The following is a 16824-nucleotide window of genomic DNA, read 5'->3' on the forward strand; positions in this document are numbered from 1 at the left end:
TTGTTTTATACTCATTGTGGCCAAAAAATAAACCAAAGAATTTTTAAGATTTTGCAACAAGAAGAGTTAAAGTAAAGAGCATGTCGGCCTCTTCCTTTTTTTTTTTGCCTTCCGTTAACCTGATCTTTTACCCACATGGAACTGCATTAATGAGAAGCGAGTGGACGCTGCAGCTTATTTGAGTGTCTGGGTAACTCTTGGAGCAGGGGCAGTGGGGGACGGGGGGCACTGCTTTCCGTCACAGATCCCGGGAAGATACCATCCGAGTGGTCTCACACTCAGAACAGCGGTTCTCAAGGTGCGGTCCCTGGACCACCGGCAGCATCACTACATGGGAACTTGCCAGAAATGCCCATTTTAAAGCTCTAACCAAGGATTGCTGAACCAGTAATTCTAGAGGTGAAGCCCAGTAATCTTTGCTTTAGCAAGTCCTCCAGGTGACTCTGATAAAAGACTTAAACTTGAGAACCACTGGATTAAGGTTTTCATGACCAACTGGTTCGTTTTCTTATTAGTTTCTACATCCAAATGGTATCTCATGCCTCTGCTACAACTGAGCAGCCAATTTTAGTCAGACCATGGTACCCTCTCTTTGGAAACTAACCAGGCAATCACAATATAACTGCTACAGGTGTTCTAGTCACCTTGGGAGAAACATCTAAGAGGGCTTCCTGGAAGAAATGACATCTTGCTGAGACCTAAAGGATAAGTAGTTATCCAGATGAAGAACCAGAGGGGAGGAGGAGCATTCCATGCACAAGGAATAGAATGTGCAAAGGCCCAGAGGTAAGAGGGAGCATGGTTGGTGCTTTACAGCTTTGCTACTGAGAGTGTAGTCAGTCACTGGGAAGTTTGTTAGAAATGCAAAATCAAGGGCACCAGCCCAGTCCTACTGAACTAGAATCTGCATTTTAACAAGATCCCCAGTGTGTGATTCATACACACACTGAAGCTTGAGGGGCTCTGCTTTCTTAGGGGACTTAAGTGTCATTTAAGAGGAGTATGGCAAGGAGGGGAGTGGTCAGAGATGATACTGGAAAGGTAGAAAGGTACACACTGGGCCTCGTAGATCATGGAATGGAGAATCTGTAATGGAAATGGAAGGCTCTGAGCTGGGGGAGAACACGTCCAGGTATGAAAAGATGGGGAACCCTCACCTATGAAAACAATCCCACTTGGGAATAAGGCCGGTAACAAACGGAACACCCATCTAAAAAAGGGAGGCACTGGGTGAAACTAGAAAAGCAAGCCTACTGCTAGAGATGGGAAGAATCGATTACGTTGGATACGAACCAGGCTGCTCCCGAGCCCTGCCAACACGGATACTTAAACAGCAAGAGAGGAACACTGGAAGCAGGCACGACACCCCGAAAAGGTGACATGGAGCTTCTCTTGGCTTCCACAATCCCAGCAATTAGATCACGGTTCTCATTAGAAAGTGGTTATTAGTTTTTCCTACAGTACTCCTAATCTGGCTGGAAACCGGTGCCAGAAAAACGTTTACAGAGCCATAAACAGCCCCAGTAATGGCTGTCGCTATTTGTGCAGAGCAGTAAATATTTCAGTGTGTTGTTAAACAAAAGAAAAAGTGTCTTTTTTTTTTTTTTTTTTTTTTTTGCTCCCCTGAAAGGGGAGTAAAGAAAGTAAATTCAATTTCCTCAAAATGCTACAAGCATTGTGATCCCTGCTCATTGTCAATCAGATTCAAGGTACAAATATTTAGGTTGGGCGAGCAGATGGCCCACAGCTGGCAGCCATAAGGTTCCAGTCCACTTTAACAGGAAGGCCTCCCACTGTATCCGAGTCACCAGCTGTGTGCCCCAGCCTCAGAGGTTGGGGGGAAGGGGGCACCTCGGAGCCGGCCAAGCCCTGGGAGCAATCACCTGCGTGCCGCAAATGGGGTCCTCGCACAGATACACGCCTGGGGACTGGCCGTCCTGCAGGCTGCCCGTGGCCACCTCGGAGAGCAGGTCCCGCAGGTTCTCTTCCTTGCCCCACACTTCCACGGCTGAGATCCGGACCGAGAAGCGGGCTCCGGTCTTTTCTTTCCGTTCGTTTATCAGCTTGAAGAGCCAGGAGATGGCACACGGGATGATGCCGAGGTTCTGCATGGAATCGTCTTTTCCGATCATGGTGTAGGATTTTCCTGGGAAGAAAGAATGGCAGTGTGAGCGCCAGGAGTCATTCTACAGGCTCAGGAACAGATGCCAAGGAGGCCGGAGAAAGGCATGGAGGTGTGGAGGAAGGGAAGAGAGGCAAGGAAAAGGTGAGCGGAACAGTCAGCATTTGACAAGAACAAGAAGGCCTTTCCTAGTACTTGTGACTAAGTGGCAAACGACAAGATGAAATCACCGTGTACCTCCAGGAGGACCCCAAGTTATCACAATTTGCTCATTTCTGCCTCGTCTCGCATAGAGTGGGAAGGAAGGGAGTGTTCACCACCACCCCACAGATGAAATCCACAGACTTATACTTTGTATCCTTCCTCAAGTTAAATGCTCTGTACATGTTTAAAGCATGAGCAAAGTCCATGAACTCTGGATCACTGCTCTGATCAGAGAGGCAGGAGAGAAGGAAGGGGACGGAAGACTGAGTGTTTGTGGGGGGAAAGGGGCTTTCTGTCCTGGCCTGGCCCTGGCCTTGTTCCAGGGACTGCTGGCACCTTCACCAGGGGACAGTGTTTGGAGCTCCCCCAGCTTACTAGCCTGTCAAGCATGAAAGGTAAGACCTGGTGAGCAGATGGCCACAGGTTGGGATGAAGGCACCTTGGAGTGTTAAGCTGCCTTCCTCCCAGGTGCCCAGCACAGGGGTATCCTGGCAGCTGGATGCTGGGAAGCAAGAGTTTCTGGTAGACTCTCTCCAGACAGGTCCAGTCATGGTCTGGGCTTTGCTTGGAGCTACTCCTCTGACTTTAAGATCAGCTCCATCACCAAACCAAATCCTCCTGTTTGGGGGTAGGGGGCCTCTCTGCTTCCCAACAGCCCCTGTTCAGGGAATGTACCCTTTCCTGCTGGCTCTCTGGGCATGACCCAGACCTGGATCAAACAGGAACAACCCTGTTACGGCTCTGTGCAGCTTTTGAACTTAAAGGCTCTCCTAGACTCTGGGTATTCACTTGGAATGGAAATCTACATTTCAAAAGCAGAAATGATCATTCGTTGTTATTTAATTCAACACCTAAGGGAGACAACCTTTCCTTTCACCAGAGGACCCTGGGGCCACACAGAAGAAGGAACAGGGTGATCAGGAATGCAAGGTGCATGAATGAAAAGCACGCTCTCACTGACCCAGCTTGGCGTGGCCGAAACAGAACACACAGCCATCGGCCCCGTTGACCACGGACTGGATCACCTCTGCCACGGTCCCAGCACACACCTCCGCCTGGCAGACACAAGGAGACACGGGGTGAGTGGAGTGTCAGTAACGGAAACGTGAGCCCGCTTGCCTGGGGTGTGGGGGCATGGCATTCCCAGACGAGGGGGGACACTCAGTCCCTTCCGGTACCTCCTGCCCCGTGACAGCCTGAGCGTGTCACATGTTAACTGCAAACCTGCCTCCTGCTCATTTCTGGGACATTGCAGCTGCTGTCTGCAGACGAGGCAGGGCCTGGGCGGGATGGGGACACAGGGTGCTTTCGTGGACTTCATGCCCTCCCGCGCTGCTGCTCTGGCCTCTGGACAAGGCATTAGACTTTCCATGTGCTCTCTGCTAACTAACTAGGTCCTTCCTTCACACACACACATGCACACACACACAATGCGTACACACACACACACACACACATACACACCCCTTATAAAATGAGCCAGGCCCATTAGAGGGAAAAAGGTGACCTGCCATTTCGGCAAAGTGAACTTGAGAAACATTGTAATTCTAATATAAGCAGGAGGCCTGGGATGTCTGTCTGCTCCCTTCCCCCATCTCCTTCCTCTTCCTCGATCTGCATCCTCCTCTTTTCAAAGTCAGCCTTCTCTTCCTGGCTCCACAGACACGACATTCATCATAACAGACCCTTTATAAAGAAAACGTACGTATTCACTCCCGAGACAGGGCCCAGGCTTGCGGGCTTTCTGCATTTCCCCATTAGCACCCAATCCCGTGGTGCTCTGTCAATGATAAGGACTCAAGCAGTTCTGTGGACCAAGGTGGAGCTCTGGGAAATCTCTCCCCAGCGAGCCCCCGAGGCTTTCACAGCAGCAGGAGAATGGAATTATTCGCTGTGTGCTGGTGCCTCGTCCATCTCACTGCGGGAGTCAGACCTCTTGGAAACGTCCAGAGGCTGTGCGAACAGGGCCCCGCAGTCATCGGAGCGAGAGGCCTCCCAGCGGGAACCTGAGACCTGCAGCCCAGGCTGTGAATGTAGCCATTCAGCACCAGGCTGCAGCAGCACAATGAACCGAAGTACTCAGAAATCAATTTTCTCTCCCAGACCGCAATGGAAAAACCACCCTCTCCACCACTGTGAACTGTTTTGCTGGTCGCCGCAGCAACTCTGCTGGGGGCACCTCCTAGGCGAAGGGGACAGCAGGACAGGGATGCCGTGGGGTGGGGACCACAGGACCTATCAAAGGCCCGGGGCCCCTGGAGCAAAGCCGCTGACACAGAGGCTGCAGAATCTTAATGGGATTTGGCAGAGGCTGAATGACCTCCGCCTTCTTTGGACAGAAAGGGAGATGGGCCTTAGGAGGCTGAGAGCCCACCCAGATCCATCCACAAACTGTATTAGATTCAAGGTCAGCAGGGAGGGTGTTGGTTGCATGTGGACCGAAGTGCCACCCCTACGTCACCTGGGCCAAGGCCCAACAGAGGAGACGCAGGAGAGGTGCACACAGCATGGCCAGGGCAGGTGGTCTCCCCGGGCTGAGTCCCTGCCCAGCATCCACCCAGAAGTGTGGGGAGTGACCGACCTGTGCATCCGGCATTCGTTAGGAGCTGACCACGGCCCCTGGAGGCTGTGAGCTGCTTTTCCGAGGCCCAAGGAAGCATCCAGCCTTCCCGAACGCAGAGCCTGTGGGCCGGGCCCACTCCACAGGAGGCCTCTGCTCTGCCACGGTCTGGATCCTCCCCACCACCCCTCCTGCTGACAACTGAATGTGTGCCCTCCAGCAGTCACAGATGCAAGCCTAATGGGACGGTCTCAGGAGGCGGGCACTCTGGGAGGTGATATGGTCATAAGGAAGGCGCTCTCATGGATGGGACGATAAAGGCAGCCCGGAGAGTTCTCTGGTCGCTTCCACCATGTGAGGATATAGTGAGAAGATGCTGTTTATGAACCAGGAAGGGGCTCTCACCAGACACCAAATTTGCCAGCACCTTGACCTTGGACTTCCAGCCTCCAGAACCATGAGTAATAAATGCCTGTTGTTTATAAGTCATCCAGTCTGTGCTATGTTGTTATGACAGCTCGAGTGGATTAAGTCACCTCCCCAAAGCCAGACCCAGCAGAGGCCTGCCCCAGCAGTGGGCAGGTGAGGATGGCCAAGGCCACATAAGGGTACTAAGAATGGCTCATAAGGGCAGAGAAAGCAAAATTCTTAGCTGTCTAGGGCCACAAAAGTGGCCAACAGCAAGGATGTCAGAGCAGAGGCCCACCCTGTACACCGTCTGGCTTCCCTGCTTTGGCGGCTCAAAAGGTACTCACTCCATGAGGGCAGAGGCTGGCCATGGCCAGCAGGGTGACATCAAGATCAAAAATGATGATTTAATAGTAAAAATCGCTCCCATTTATTGAGCACTATGTTCTATGTACCTCATGTGTATCGATTCAGTGAGTAACTCTAGCCTTAAGGAGGTACATTTGGGTTCTGTCTTCATTCTAAGGATAAAGACACGAAGACCCAAGGGACATTCAGTGACTTGTCCAAGGACACACTGCTAGGAAATAGTGGGCAAAATGACAGGTGGCCAAAGGTATGACACCATACGGGGCAGGACACAGAAAGGTCAAGGGCAAGAATCTAGAAAAGATGTCTGCTCAGGAAAGGGATTATGAACAAGAGACTTCAGCTTTGAGACTCAGTTTCCTTGTCTGTCATGTGGAAAATAGCCATGCTTCCCTTAGAATTCTAGGAAGAATGAATGGGTTAATGTACAGGAATCTTCTTGAAAACTGTAAAAAATTTTTGAAATGTAGCTTATTATAATATTGGAAATTTCAGCAACATACAGCGTTCTGAAGTGAGTGCATCTGTAATACTGAGCAGACTAGTTCTGCAACCAAGTAGGAAATGTAAATAAAGACTAGCAATAAAAACGGCTCCTTTTTCTGGAATAAATTTAAAATGCATTAATAGTCCACGCTGAATTTAGGGTTTGCTCTGGAATGCTTACAACTTAGGGAGATTGGCTTTTGAAAAGTTTTAACTGCATTATTTAAATTATTTGTAGACTATTTATTAGATCCAATGTCAGGTTTAGATTAGTGAGCCCATGAAGTGGTACAAAACACAGAAAATGTAATAAAGGGGGAAACCACTGAACTTATTCATAAAGCACTTTGTCTTTCCGCGGTCAACTCTTTGGGGGAGATCTATGCTCAGCTTGTTAAGGAATGGAGCCTAGAGCGTGTGCTATCTGCCGATGGTGCGATGAAGGCATCTTCGTGAGCATCATGTCTTTCTACATGGAGATGCAACATGGAGGAAATTAACAGGAGCTGCAAATGGTAGCTGTTATGTTCCCAGGTTCTGCTAGAGGCTATTAGTCACCCTACTGCACACTACTTTGTATAAATCTTGCAAAGTGCTGGAAATTTATCAGGAAGGTGCAGGTGTCTGATGCCAAAGTGCAGGCAAAGGAGATTACTGTGTACCTATAGCATGGGTCAGAGACGTCTGCAAGAAGATTCGTTGCACCAATTCATTGCACATGAATTGCCCCAGCTGGTGCAACTGAATCTTCTGTCGGACATCTGTTCCTACTGGGATTGGCTCCAGGAGTTTTGGTCTAGGAATCTTGGCACCCTGAGCTCCTGAGATTATATTCATAGCAGTTTAACAAAAATGGCCAGTTATCCACCCCTCCTTGTGCACATGCCCCTCTAACCGAGAAGTGGAGTCTCTTTCCAACCCTCAAACCTGGGCCAACAGAACACAGCAGAAGAGATGGTGTTTCGATTCTGAACCTTGGCCTCAAAGAGGCCTACATACTTGGATCATGCCATTGTCATGAGAGCAAGTCCAAGATAGCCTCCTGGTTGATGAGAAACAATGTGGAGAGAGACCAGATGACCCAGCCAAGGCCATTCTAGAGCACCCAAAGGCTGGCCAACCCCCAAACACGTGAGTGCATCCAACCAAGCTCAGCAGAGCTGACCACAGCTGGGAGCAGAAGAATGCCAGGCTGACCCACAGACTCATGAGCAATAATACATGCTTATTGCCTTAAGCCACTGAATTTTAGAGGGCTTTGTCATGCAGGAGAAGCTGCTCTTCTCCTCCTCCCTCCACAGATCCAGGCCGCAGGACTGCCTGTCAGCCTCGGTTTCCCTACCTAGTGCTCCAGCTCCCAGAAACACTTTTTCTCTTCCACACCCACACCCAGAAGTGGGGGCAGGGGTGGGGTCCTCATGACCAGTCGCCTGCACCTCAGTAAAGATGTCCCTGAAACTTCTTGCTATCTTCTTGCTTCTGGATGCCACCCACTGACTGGCTTACTCCTCCTTCTCCCCAAGGATCTAGTTGGTTGATATCCCGGAACAATGGTCCTGCCCATGGTATGACACCAGTTATTCAAAAGAACGAAACTGTCCAATGGAGCTCAAATTGGTTTCTAAACATCGCTGGGCAGGTGGAGGAACTGGCCCTTCAGCAGGCTCACGGGCCCTAGTGAATGAACACAAGCTCCTTGAGCCACGTTAACACTGCCTGACCCTGAGCAGGGCTTACACCCACCTGAGAAGCGTCTTGTGGGAAAACCGCATCGAAGGCAAACATCTTCGGAGGAACCTGGCTGCCTCTCTTTTGGAAGGCATTTTGACCTCCACATGCCAGGGGGTCATACAAGGTGATCTGCTTCTTCCGTGGGTCCACCTTTAAGAAAGAGCTGGACTCGGAGGTATCACGGGCCAATGTGGCACAAATGCGAAGCATGACTTTCACCTGTTAAGAAACAGGAACCAGGACAGATGTGGATTAACACGGATGCTGAATGATGGGACGTCCTAGCCTACTCTGGACACACGAGTATTCATGGCAGCATGGAACCTTCACGTGACAAATTATGATGATGGGCCCAGTGGATTAGCAACATAAGCCTCGGTGGATTGCGGGAAAACTGATTTATTTATAAGTACCAGGTAGACTATTTTGATGTGTTCGTTACTTCATTATAATAATAGCACATTTTTGTCTTCCTATTAATATAAATTGGAAAGTAACCGTACCCTGGTGGCCCAATTACATAGATGAAAAGGTAATCTGGTCGGCCATGCTTTCAGGGCTGGTACAGTCCCCCTGGAAGCTCACAGATCAATAAACCATAGAAATAAAAGTTAGCTCCCATCATTTACTTCTTGCCGCTGCCCATCAGAACTCTTGGAGAAAAAAATCCACATTTATTAATGTCATCACTAAAGAGACGTGCAAAGGCCTGATTTTAATGGACAGCATTCTAAATGTGTTCCAAGGGGCAATAGCGATCAAAGATTTGTTTGAACCATGTTATTGGGGATCCCATTAAGTGAGCGCCTGGGAGTTGACTTTTCAGAGAATGAAAGCACATCTCAGCCGCGAACAGGAGGCAGAGCCTTTTCATCTGCCTCCTGAGTAACTGAACGTGGACATTTCAGGTGCTCGTGACCAATCCAGCTCCACCCACAAGATCGAACGTGGTGCTTGCAGAATCAAGCTGAAGCCACACACACACACACACACACACACACACACACACACACACACAGCTCTTGGGACTCAAGTCCTCAGAAAAGGGACAGCATTTACTCCCTAACTGGCCCTTTGTTACGACATTGCTGGGTCAGTCCAACTGTGTCGCATACCTACTATGTGCCAGACGCCAGGATAGGCATTAGGGATGCAAAGGCATGTGGTCCGTAAAGTAGCCAGGCAGACAGACACAGACACAGATAATTTTTGTAACATGATGCAGCAAATTCCGAAGCTCTGTAAAGGGTTATTTTTAAATTCCTCTCTGTGTCTTGCCCTCTTCTTCTAATTAACAGTCAGGTCAGATAAAATCTCCGTGACGCAATTTTGGGGAGGAAGTTGCAAGTTTTTAAAGAAAGCATTTCAAACGCACAGAAGTGCTCAGAGAAGAATCTATTGAGTACATTGTGCCTGACGGAGTGAGGGCATCCTCCTGCCTTCCTCAGCCCGCCTACCGAGGCGCGGGAACTAATTTGCAGCGTATAAAACTGAAATGTAAAGAATTCCTAGGGCACTGGGCTCCTCGGCTGTCCTGCGTTGTGCCCAGCTGTTCTCGTCACTGAAGAACAGAACTCGCATGTGCATCTGGAGGCCAAGGGCATGGTGGACGGAGCACAGTGCTGGGATGCGGCCTACCTCCCAGGGTGCGAATCTGGGTTCTCCTGCTGTGAGGTCAGATAACAATACCTGCCGTGTCCCCAGGGCCTCTTGTGAGCTGGGGCTGTGCCATTCCCCACAGCATCTAATTGAGTCCTCCCTAAGCCAGGGAGCAAGCACACTTGTCCAGACTTTACAGATGAGAAAACACGTGCTGCAGACCTTGTCCGCAATCACCGAACCTGCGGATGGTGAGGCTGCGCTTGTCCCCTACCGGTGTGGGACTCCAAAGCCCACACTTCCCCATTATGCCAGTCACCTCCCAATCACAGTTGAACTTCAGAGCCTCAGTTACCTCACCTGTCTAATGGGAATAACAACGTCTATCTCATGGGACTGTAGTAAGAATAAAAGGAGTTGGCATGTGGTTACTGAGCAAAGGTGGGTGCTCCATCCCAGAGTGGGTGTTCTCCTTCCTCCTCCTCCTCCTCCCCCTCCTCCCTATATGTGTTCCGTCTGAATCATAAAATCCTAACATTTTCCAATCACCGTGTTCATGGTAAGGTTTGGAATTCCTTGTCCTGGACCCTGGGTGCCATGAATCACAACAGGACAGAGCCAGGTATCCGCGCCGGGCCTTGCAAGGCTCCTTAAATTAGGGGGACATCGTCCAGTCCCAGGCAGCTGCACACGACAGTCACCACATCTGTCTGCACCCCGTTCTGGCAATTTTCTCATTCACTGCGAACGTCTCCAATCTTATTTCAGTTCCACTCACTTCTATCGATCTGTCCCATTTACACAGCAGGTGCGCAAAGACCACGTCTTCAAATTGCAACGTTTGACAGGTGCCTGGAGCCTTCTGGCCTGCGGTAAGCAAGTCCCCATCCCGGCCCAGCCTCTGAACGGGACACATCCAGGCTGAGGCAGTGCCAGGCAGAACTGATGGAGTCACATGGCCCACTGCTTTTCCATTTCACAATTTCACATGCAATTTCTGGGTAACTAGAGGTGCTGAATGTAAAATATGAGCTAAGTCAGGCATGGGCCTACGAGGAAAAGCAGGGGAGAAGGGGCTGAATTAGTGAATCATTTGTCAGGGAGGAATTCTCCTGCATCTTAATGAAGTTCTAAGCCTGCACTTCAATTTCTGCAGAGAGGGTCAGCCAAGGACATACACGGTTCTTTCAAAACCCGCTGAACTCTGGCCGGGGGGAAATGCTGCACTCTATTCTCTTCCTTGCAATTCGTTTAAATAAATGGCTATTTTCCCCCCTAAAAGGAAGGAACTTAGCTTTTTCTGCTTCATCTCCTGCGTGTAATTATTCCTTCAGTCCAGCGCTCCCCTTCCTGCTTAATCCTCGGTGATTTGAGGGCTTAGGAGATACCACTTGGGGTCAAGAAAAGCCCCCAGGCTCCTTGTCAGAAGTTCTTGCTGCTCTTTCAAACCCTGGTCAGCTCCTGGCCAACACCTGCTTCCACCCTCTGCGGACACAGTCCTGAAGTCATTAACATGCACGGCCTGTCCCGGCCCTTGGAGTAAAGGAGACAGTCACTGCATCACTCCCAATGGAAGAAATGGGGGGATGGGACCTCAACAGCTAACTGTACAGTGAGGGGGGAGGGGGGCCTGACCCCCCCACTTCAACCAGCAAAGATCACAGGATGAGGCCTCACTTTGCCTCATTTACGTAATTAGTCAGTAGATGGTGCGAGACCACGGGTGGTCTGTCCTGATGTCCTGCTCATTCATCATCTGACACCTCCTTGGGGGGGGGGGCATGGTGGGACTGAGGGAGGAAGGGTATGGGAGACACTCACCGAGAGGGACAACGGAGCCTGAACCATACACACACTCCATCCAGGTAAAGGCAATGCCTGACTGCCACATGGCCTCACGGGGCTAATGCAGGGGGCCCCATAAGTGCTCACTGTTGCCACCCCTCATGATCCCATAAACAGATATTCCTGCCTGTCCCTCATCACAGAGTGCAAACACACAGTGCAGACCTAGGGAGGCTCTTTGCAGCCGTTCTCTCTACCGAGAAGCTGTCCAGTGGGAGGCTGACTATAAGGCTTAGGAGCGCTTGGAGTAAACTGGACCATTCCAGGGATCCCTCACCCATGGGAGACAGACACAGATGATGGTGAGGTGGTGGCAAAAGGAGGGCACCTTGCCATCCTTGTCATGCATGAGTTTTGTTTTGTTTCTTTTTAAAGATCTTATTTATTTAGAGAGAGGAGAAGGGAGGGAGAAAGAGATGGAGAGAGACGTCACTGTGTGGTTGCCCCTCACACGCCCCCAGCTGGGGACCTGTCCCGCACAGCCCGGGCTTGTGCCCTGACTGGGAATTGAACCCGCAACACTGGTTCCCAGGCTGGTGCTCGGTCCACTGAGCCACACTAGCCAGGGCTGCATGAGCTTTGTTTAAACTCCTTTGTGGACCCCACAAGGAAGGACCTCAACAGACACATGCCAAACAATGACTACAGCTGGAGTCTAGGCCACAATAAATGCTCCACGTCAGCAGGTCTGCGAAGAAGGCTGCTGAGACAATTGGCCGCTAACGTCTCTCAATACCTTTGCATTTCTACTGTTTGTCCCTCTTTATACCGATGTTTAAGTTCACAGATTTTTTTTAAACAATAAGGTCAGATCACCTAACCAAAAAGACCATTTGGCATCACTTTTGCCTCAATCCTGGCAGAACCAGAATTACCTTTAAACTTGTGCATCTATTCTTCCATTTCTAAACCGTGGCTGGAAATGGTTCTCCCAGGCAAGTCAGGGGAAAATAAGAAGGGTCCTCCAAACCCACCAACAGAAAGAATGGTAGGAAAGTAAAAAAAGTGACAGTCAGAGGGATCTCAGAACCAAAGGAGTCACCTGCAGAGACAGAAGAGCTGAACAGCAGAGCCCGTTAGCAGCCGACAACTCTCGTCTAGGGACCTGTTACCTTCTACTGAGGCGGGGGGGCATGAGGGGGGGCAGCGAGGGGGGGCAGCGAGGTGATGCCAGGGGTCCTCATGCTTAAGTGTGAGCCTTGGAAATTCTGACCACCCTGTGGTTCACAGGAGGTGTTCTCTGCCTTAGATCGGAGAGCCAAGGTGTGGACGAAAGATGGAGTGGACATCCCAGGTCCGCGTGATGACAGTCGAGGGTGAACGTAGAACCAGTAAGCACCCTGCTGTCTTCAGCCCTGCCCAGGAAGCCTTTGCTGGCAGAGGGGCAACCAAAGAACCCGCTGTTTCTAATGAATCTATCTCCTTTCCTGCAGTAAACGAGGAGCCAGGAGACTGGGTTCTAATCCAAATGTCACCGTCATTGAGTGGCTGTGTAACCTAAGGTGTGGGCTTGGTTTCCTTATGCCTAAAACGGGACAGCTGTGCCACCTCCCTTGAAGGACAGTAGTGAAGAAACAGACAGGTATAAAGCAGCATTTACAAATAGAAAAGATTGTCGAAGGGAGGGAGGGAGGGAGGGAGGAAGGATGTTCATATTCCTTTCTATATCAAATGAATGACATCAGAAACCTTTCTCTTAAGCTTAATTTTAAAAAATTAAAGCAAAAACATTTTAATAACCATACACATCCACGGCAAACAGAGACACAGAGAACCAATTATTCCCCTCCTCCTCCCCCCCAAATTACATTAAAGACTCTATGGTTCATTTACATATTTGTAAAGGTGAGTAACCCACGTAAAATTTGATCTGAGCCTCTAAAAGCTAAGTGTGGTATTTCCCTGACAATATTTATTCCTTTCTTCTCTGTCTTGCTCAGATGTGATGAATGGGTTCACATTGTCTACTGATGGTCCATTAGTCACTTCAGGGAAATCCTCCAGCCGTTCTAAATAAGATGAGTGGAGAGACAGGAACTTTCAAGAGCCTGAGCTTCTCCCCACGTACTCTTCTCAACACGCTCACCGTTCTGATCGACCAAGAACTCGGCAGCCCTCCCCGTCCTTCGGTGCCAGGACACCCTGACAAAGCTGCTGTACAAAATTTTGATGAAGTGCCAATTTCTAAAACACACTGCAAGGGACCAAGGGTGCGATTTTCCAGCTGTTATTTAAATGGTACCTTTCTCTTTATAACATGATGTAAGATTCCATTGCCAGCTAACCCACCGCAGGCACACTGAACCCCATAAATAAGACTTTCCCTCCCCCCTTAATTTACCCAATGTGCCCGCTTAACATAATAGGAGAGAGAGGCAAAGACGTTCCATGAAGAAAGCAATTAAGATTGGGTTGTATAAAAGGAGAAGGTTTAAACACTTTTCTAATAACACTTCTAGAAATGATCTGAAATTACTTTTCCTGAAGGAAGAGCTTGATGGCTTCAGGGGGTGAAGAGGCTCCCAAAGTTCTTTTAGGAGACCATAAAAATCATCTGCCAAATAGTAATGACCTTGAAGGTCTCAAATAACTCCACTACCAGGAAGTACAGGGAGGGGGACCAAGCAGGCCGAGCTCCCAGATTTACAGAGGGAGCTTTTAAACCTATCTGGCAACGTCAGTGTTCCATGAAAACACAGTTACGATTAAGAATCGCAGATCCGCTCCTGAACGGACCCCAGAGATTCTAGGCAGAGCTTAGCTGTTAGTTACAGAACAAAACAAAATTGGATTGAATTTCTTTGCATAAAACACAGTAATAATCCTACATGACCTATTCAAAGACCATGGGGCTAGATCCACCTGGAGGAAGTCCAGAGTCATCTGATCCGGTGCCAGTTTGGGGGTGGGGGTGGGGTGCGGAGCACTCTGGGCCTATTTCGGGGCAGTTATGTCTGCTCCTGACAAAATCAATGACTCCATCAATCAATCAGCCCTCCACACTACCGCCATGCCTTCTTGAAAAGCTTCACAAATTCTGCATTTATTAAGGACTATCTTATTTCCATTCAGCTCCCCACAAAAGCTTTACTAAGGAAACAGCATTACAATGATTATTACCTTCATCCCTAATTGAAGGCTCAGGAGACTGAGGTTCGGGTACTTCCGTGACTTGTCCAAAGCCTTGCAAAGGTAAAGGGGCGGTGGCCCGTGACCCGCTCTCTCCGCAGTGAGTGCCCTGGGTCGGAGCCAGGAGAGCGCTGTCCCCCGCCAAACCTAGAAGGGCCAGGACCTCTGTACCTGGGGTTGGGCCATAGCAGAACCACCTTGAAGAGCCATACGGGGGCAGTCCTTTCACAGAGGAAGCGGGCTTCTCAGAGGGGCCCGTGGGGGAGCGCACTTGGTGCCAGACAGCAAAGAACGAGCAGCGACGCCATCAGAGACAGAAGATGTACATTATTAAACACCAGGCCAGGGACGGTGACAGTGGTGGCACAATGAAGCTAAGGGTGAGAGGACACATGCGAGACCAGTCAACGGAGCCCGGTAATGATACGTACACAGTGAAGAAGTGCTCTGGGGAGTGGAGGGGCAGGGAAACTCCCCAAAGCTCTCCATCACCAGGCACCTGTCACCAGGCGAGCCCAGCAGGGGACTCAGATTGGCAGGGAGAACAAAGCCAGGAGCAAAGTCCTCCCTGGGGGGCAGTGCTCAGGGCGGGCAGCCCATGGGAGCAGGGTCCCCTACGCCAATTAGCAGGCTGGAGGAAAGCGGGCCAGGCTGTGAGGACGGGGACAGGCACATTTGTGGGCCTGGGCTGTCAGCATATTGGAACTCTGACAGCGGCCTATTAGGAAGGGCCTCCTGTCTTAGCTCATTGCATGAGGGAGCTTATTTTAAATGGATGAGCCGCATTAAACAGACATGCTAAGGCTCGGGAGTCCTCAGGTAAGAAGCGAAGCTGGACCTGTAATTCTGAGGCATCCCTGGGTGGCCCCCTTCAATATCCAGGACACCAATTATGAGTGTGTCCTCCCTGGGACCATGTGGGCATGGCCGGGAGCTAGGCAGCGCATGCTTGGGAGCAGGCTGCCTGGGTCTCGGATCTGGCGGTCCCTCTGCTGACGTGTTTGCATGCCGCATCTAGAAACCAGTCATCATAACAGTACTGCCTAGCAGAACAGATGCCTGTAACACCCCTTACACCAGCGCCTGTACATAGCGAGCACTCAATATTACCAATTGTTTTCTAATAATGATAATTATATTTTATAATGTAAAGTTTTAGTATCTTCAAAATTTTTATATTATTATAACTATTGAAGATGTGAGTCCACTGGAAAGATCATGAACACTGAAGTCAGACAGATCCTGGCTCTTACTAGCTGTATGACTATAAATGTTTTTTTTTTTTTAATTTTTAATCTTCACCTGAGGATATATTTACTGATATTAGAGAGAGAGGAAAGGAGAGAGAGTGAGTGAGAGAGAGAGAGAGAAACATCTATGTGAGAGAAACATCCATCAGTTGCCTCCTATACGCGCCGTGACTGGGGACCAAACCTGAAACCTAGGTATGTGCCCTGAACAGTAATCGAACCCGCAACATTTTGGTGTATGGGACGATGCTCCTACCAACCTGGCCAGGGCTGAATGTATTATTTTAACATAATTTCCTCATAAGTAAAATGGGAATAGTAACCACAATCTGGGAGGATTTACGTGATTATTAAGCAAATAATCTAAGTACTTGGCACACACTAGGTCCTTGATAAATAACAGTTACCATCATGTTCTTGTCCTCAAGAATCTAACATATGATCGCTGCTCTCCCTTTACCCACCTTTGACCTAGGAGTCAGGAGATTTAGCCCCTAGGTTCTTAATCATTTATGTCCACATGAGAGACCTGGAGTGGGAAAATACCACCCCACCATGAAGCACAGAGCTACAGCAGGCTCTCCGCCTGCCCGAGGCCGCTGGGTTTTGTAGATTCAAGGTTAAGATGAGGTCTTCCAGCTTCCACCCATTCTCTTTATCGCTTCAATTTTGGTAAATCTTGGGTAAGTGACAACTGGAGGTTTTTTTGAATACCGATGGAAAACCTACTGCAGTTAGTTTGTAGTTACTGTGGTTATTTTCTCTTTTGAAACCTCCCACTGAAAAGGTAAAACAGCGTGGGAGGAATTTTGGAGGAGGCAGCCGTCAGGACTCCTTAAACGAGAATTCTTCCAGAGGTACTCAGTCTGGATTTTGGCACTTACTGTTAATACAGAGCCCACTTAGCACTAGAGCCCACGCGTGTGTTGTGACTGAAGTGCTAATAGATCTGTCATTAAACAGCCAACACTCAGGAAATGCGGCCTCTGCTGATGTGTCTGTCACCCAAGAGATACTGTTGGCTTGAAAGACAGCAAGACCAAGGGAAAAGCGTTTTTCTGTTTTGCAGCCCACTTTATTAACAATATGAAAACTCCAGCTTGCTAATAACCTGACACTTG

The 16824-nt window shown here is 49.4% G+C and overlaps 1 protein-coding gene across 1 annotated transcript in view; it reads right to left on the reverse strand.

The window, feature by feature from the left end:
- The window catches only part of KIF26B (kinesin family member 26B), a 363294-nt gene that overhangs the window by 53714 nt on the left and 292756 nt on the right, over positions 1-16824 (reverse strand). The window contains exons 6-8 of the mRNA XM_090263265.1: positions 7893-8099; positions 3288-3381; positions 1884-2146 (exon numbers count right to left, since the gene is read on the reverse strand). Coding sequence (XP_090119391.1) covers positions 1884-2146; positions 3288-3381; positions 7893-8099 — 564 coding nt within the window. The remainder of the gene's footprint in view (positions 1-1883; positions 2147-3287; positions 3382-7892; positions 8100-16824) is intronic.

The sequence above is a fragment of the Furipterus horrens genome, unplaced genomic scaffold (assembly GCF_987537825.1).
Source record: "Furipterus horrens unplaced genomic scaffold, mFurHor1.1.pri manual_scaffold_15, whole genome shotgun sequence".
Lineage (NCBI taxonomy): Eukaryota > Metazoa > Chordata > Mammalia > Chiroptera > Furipteridae > Furipterus > Furipterus horrens.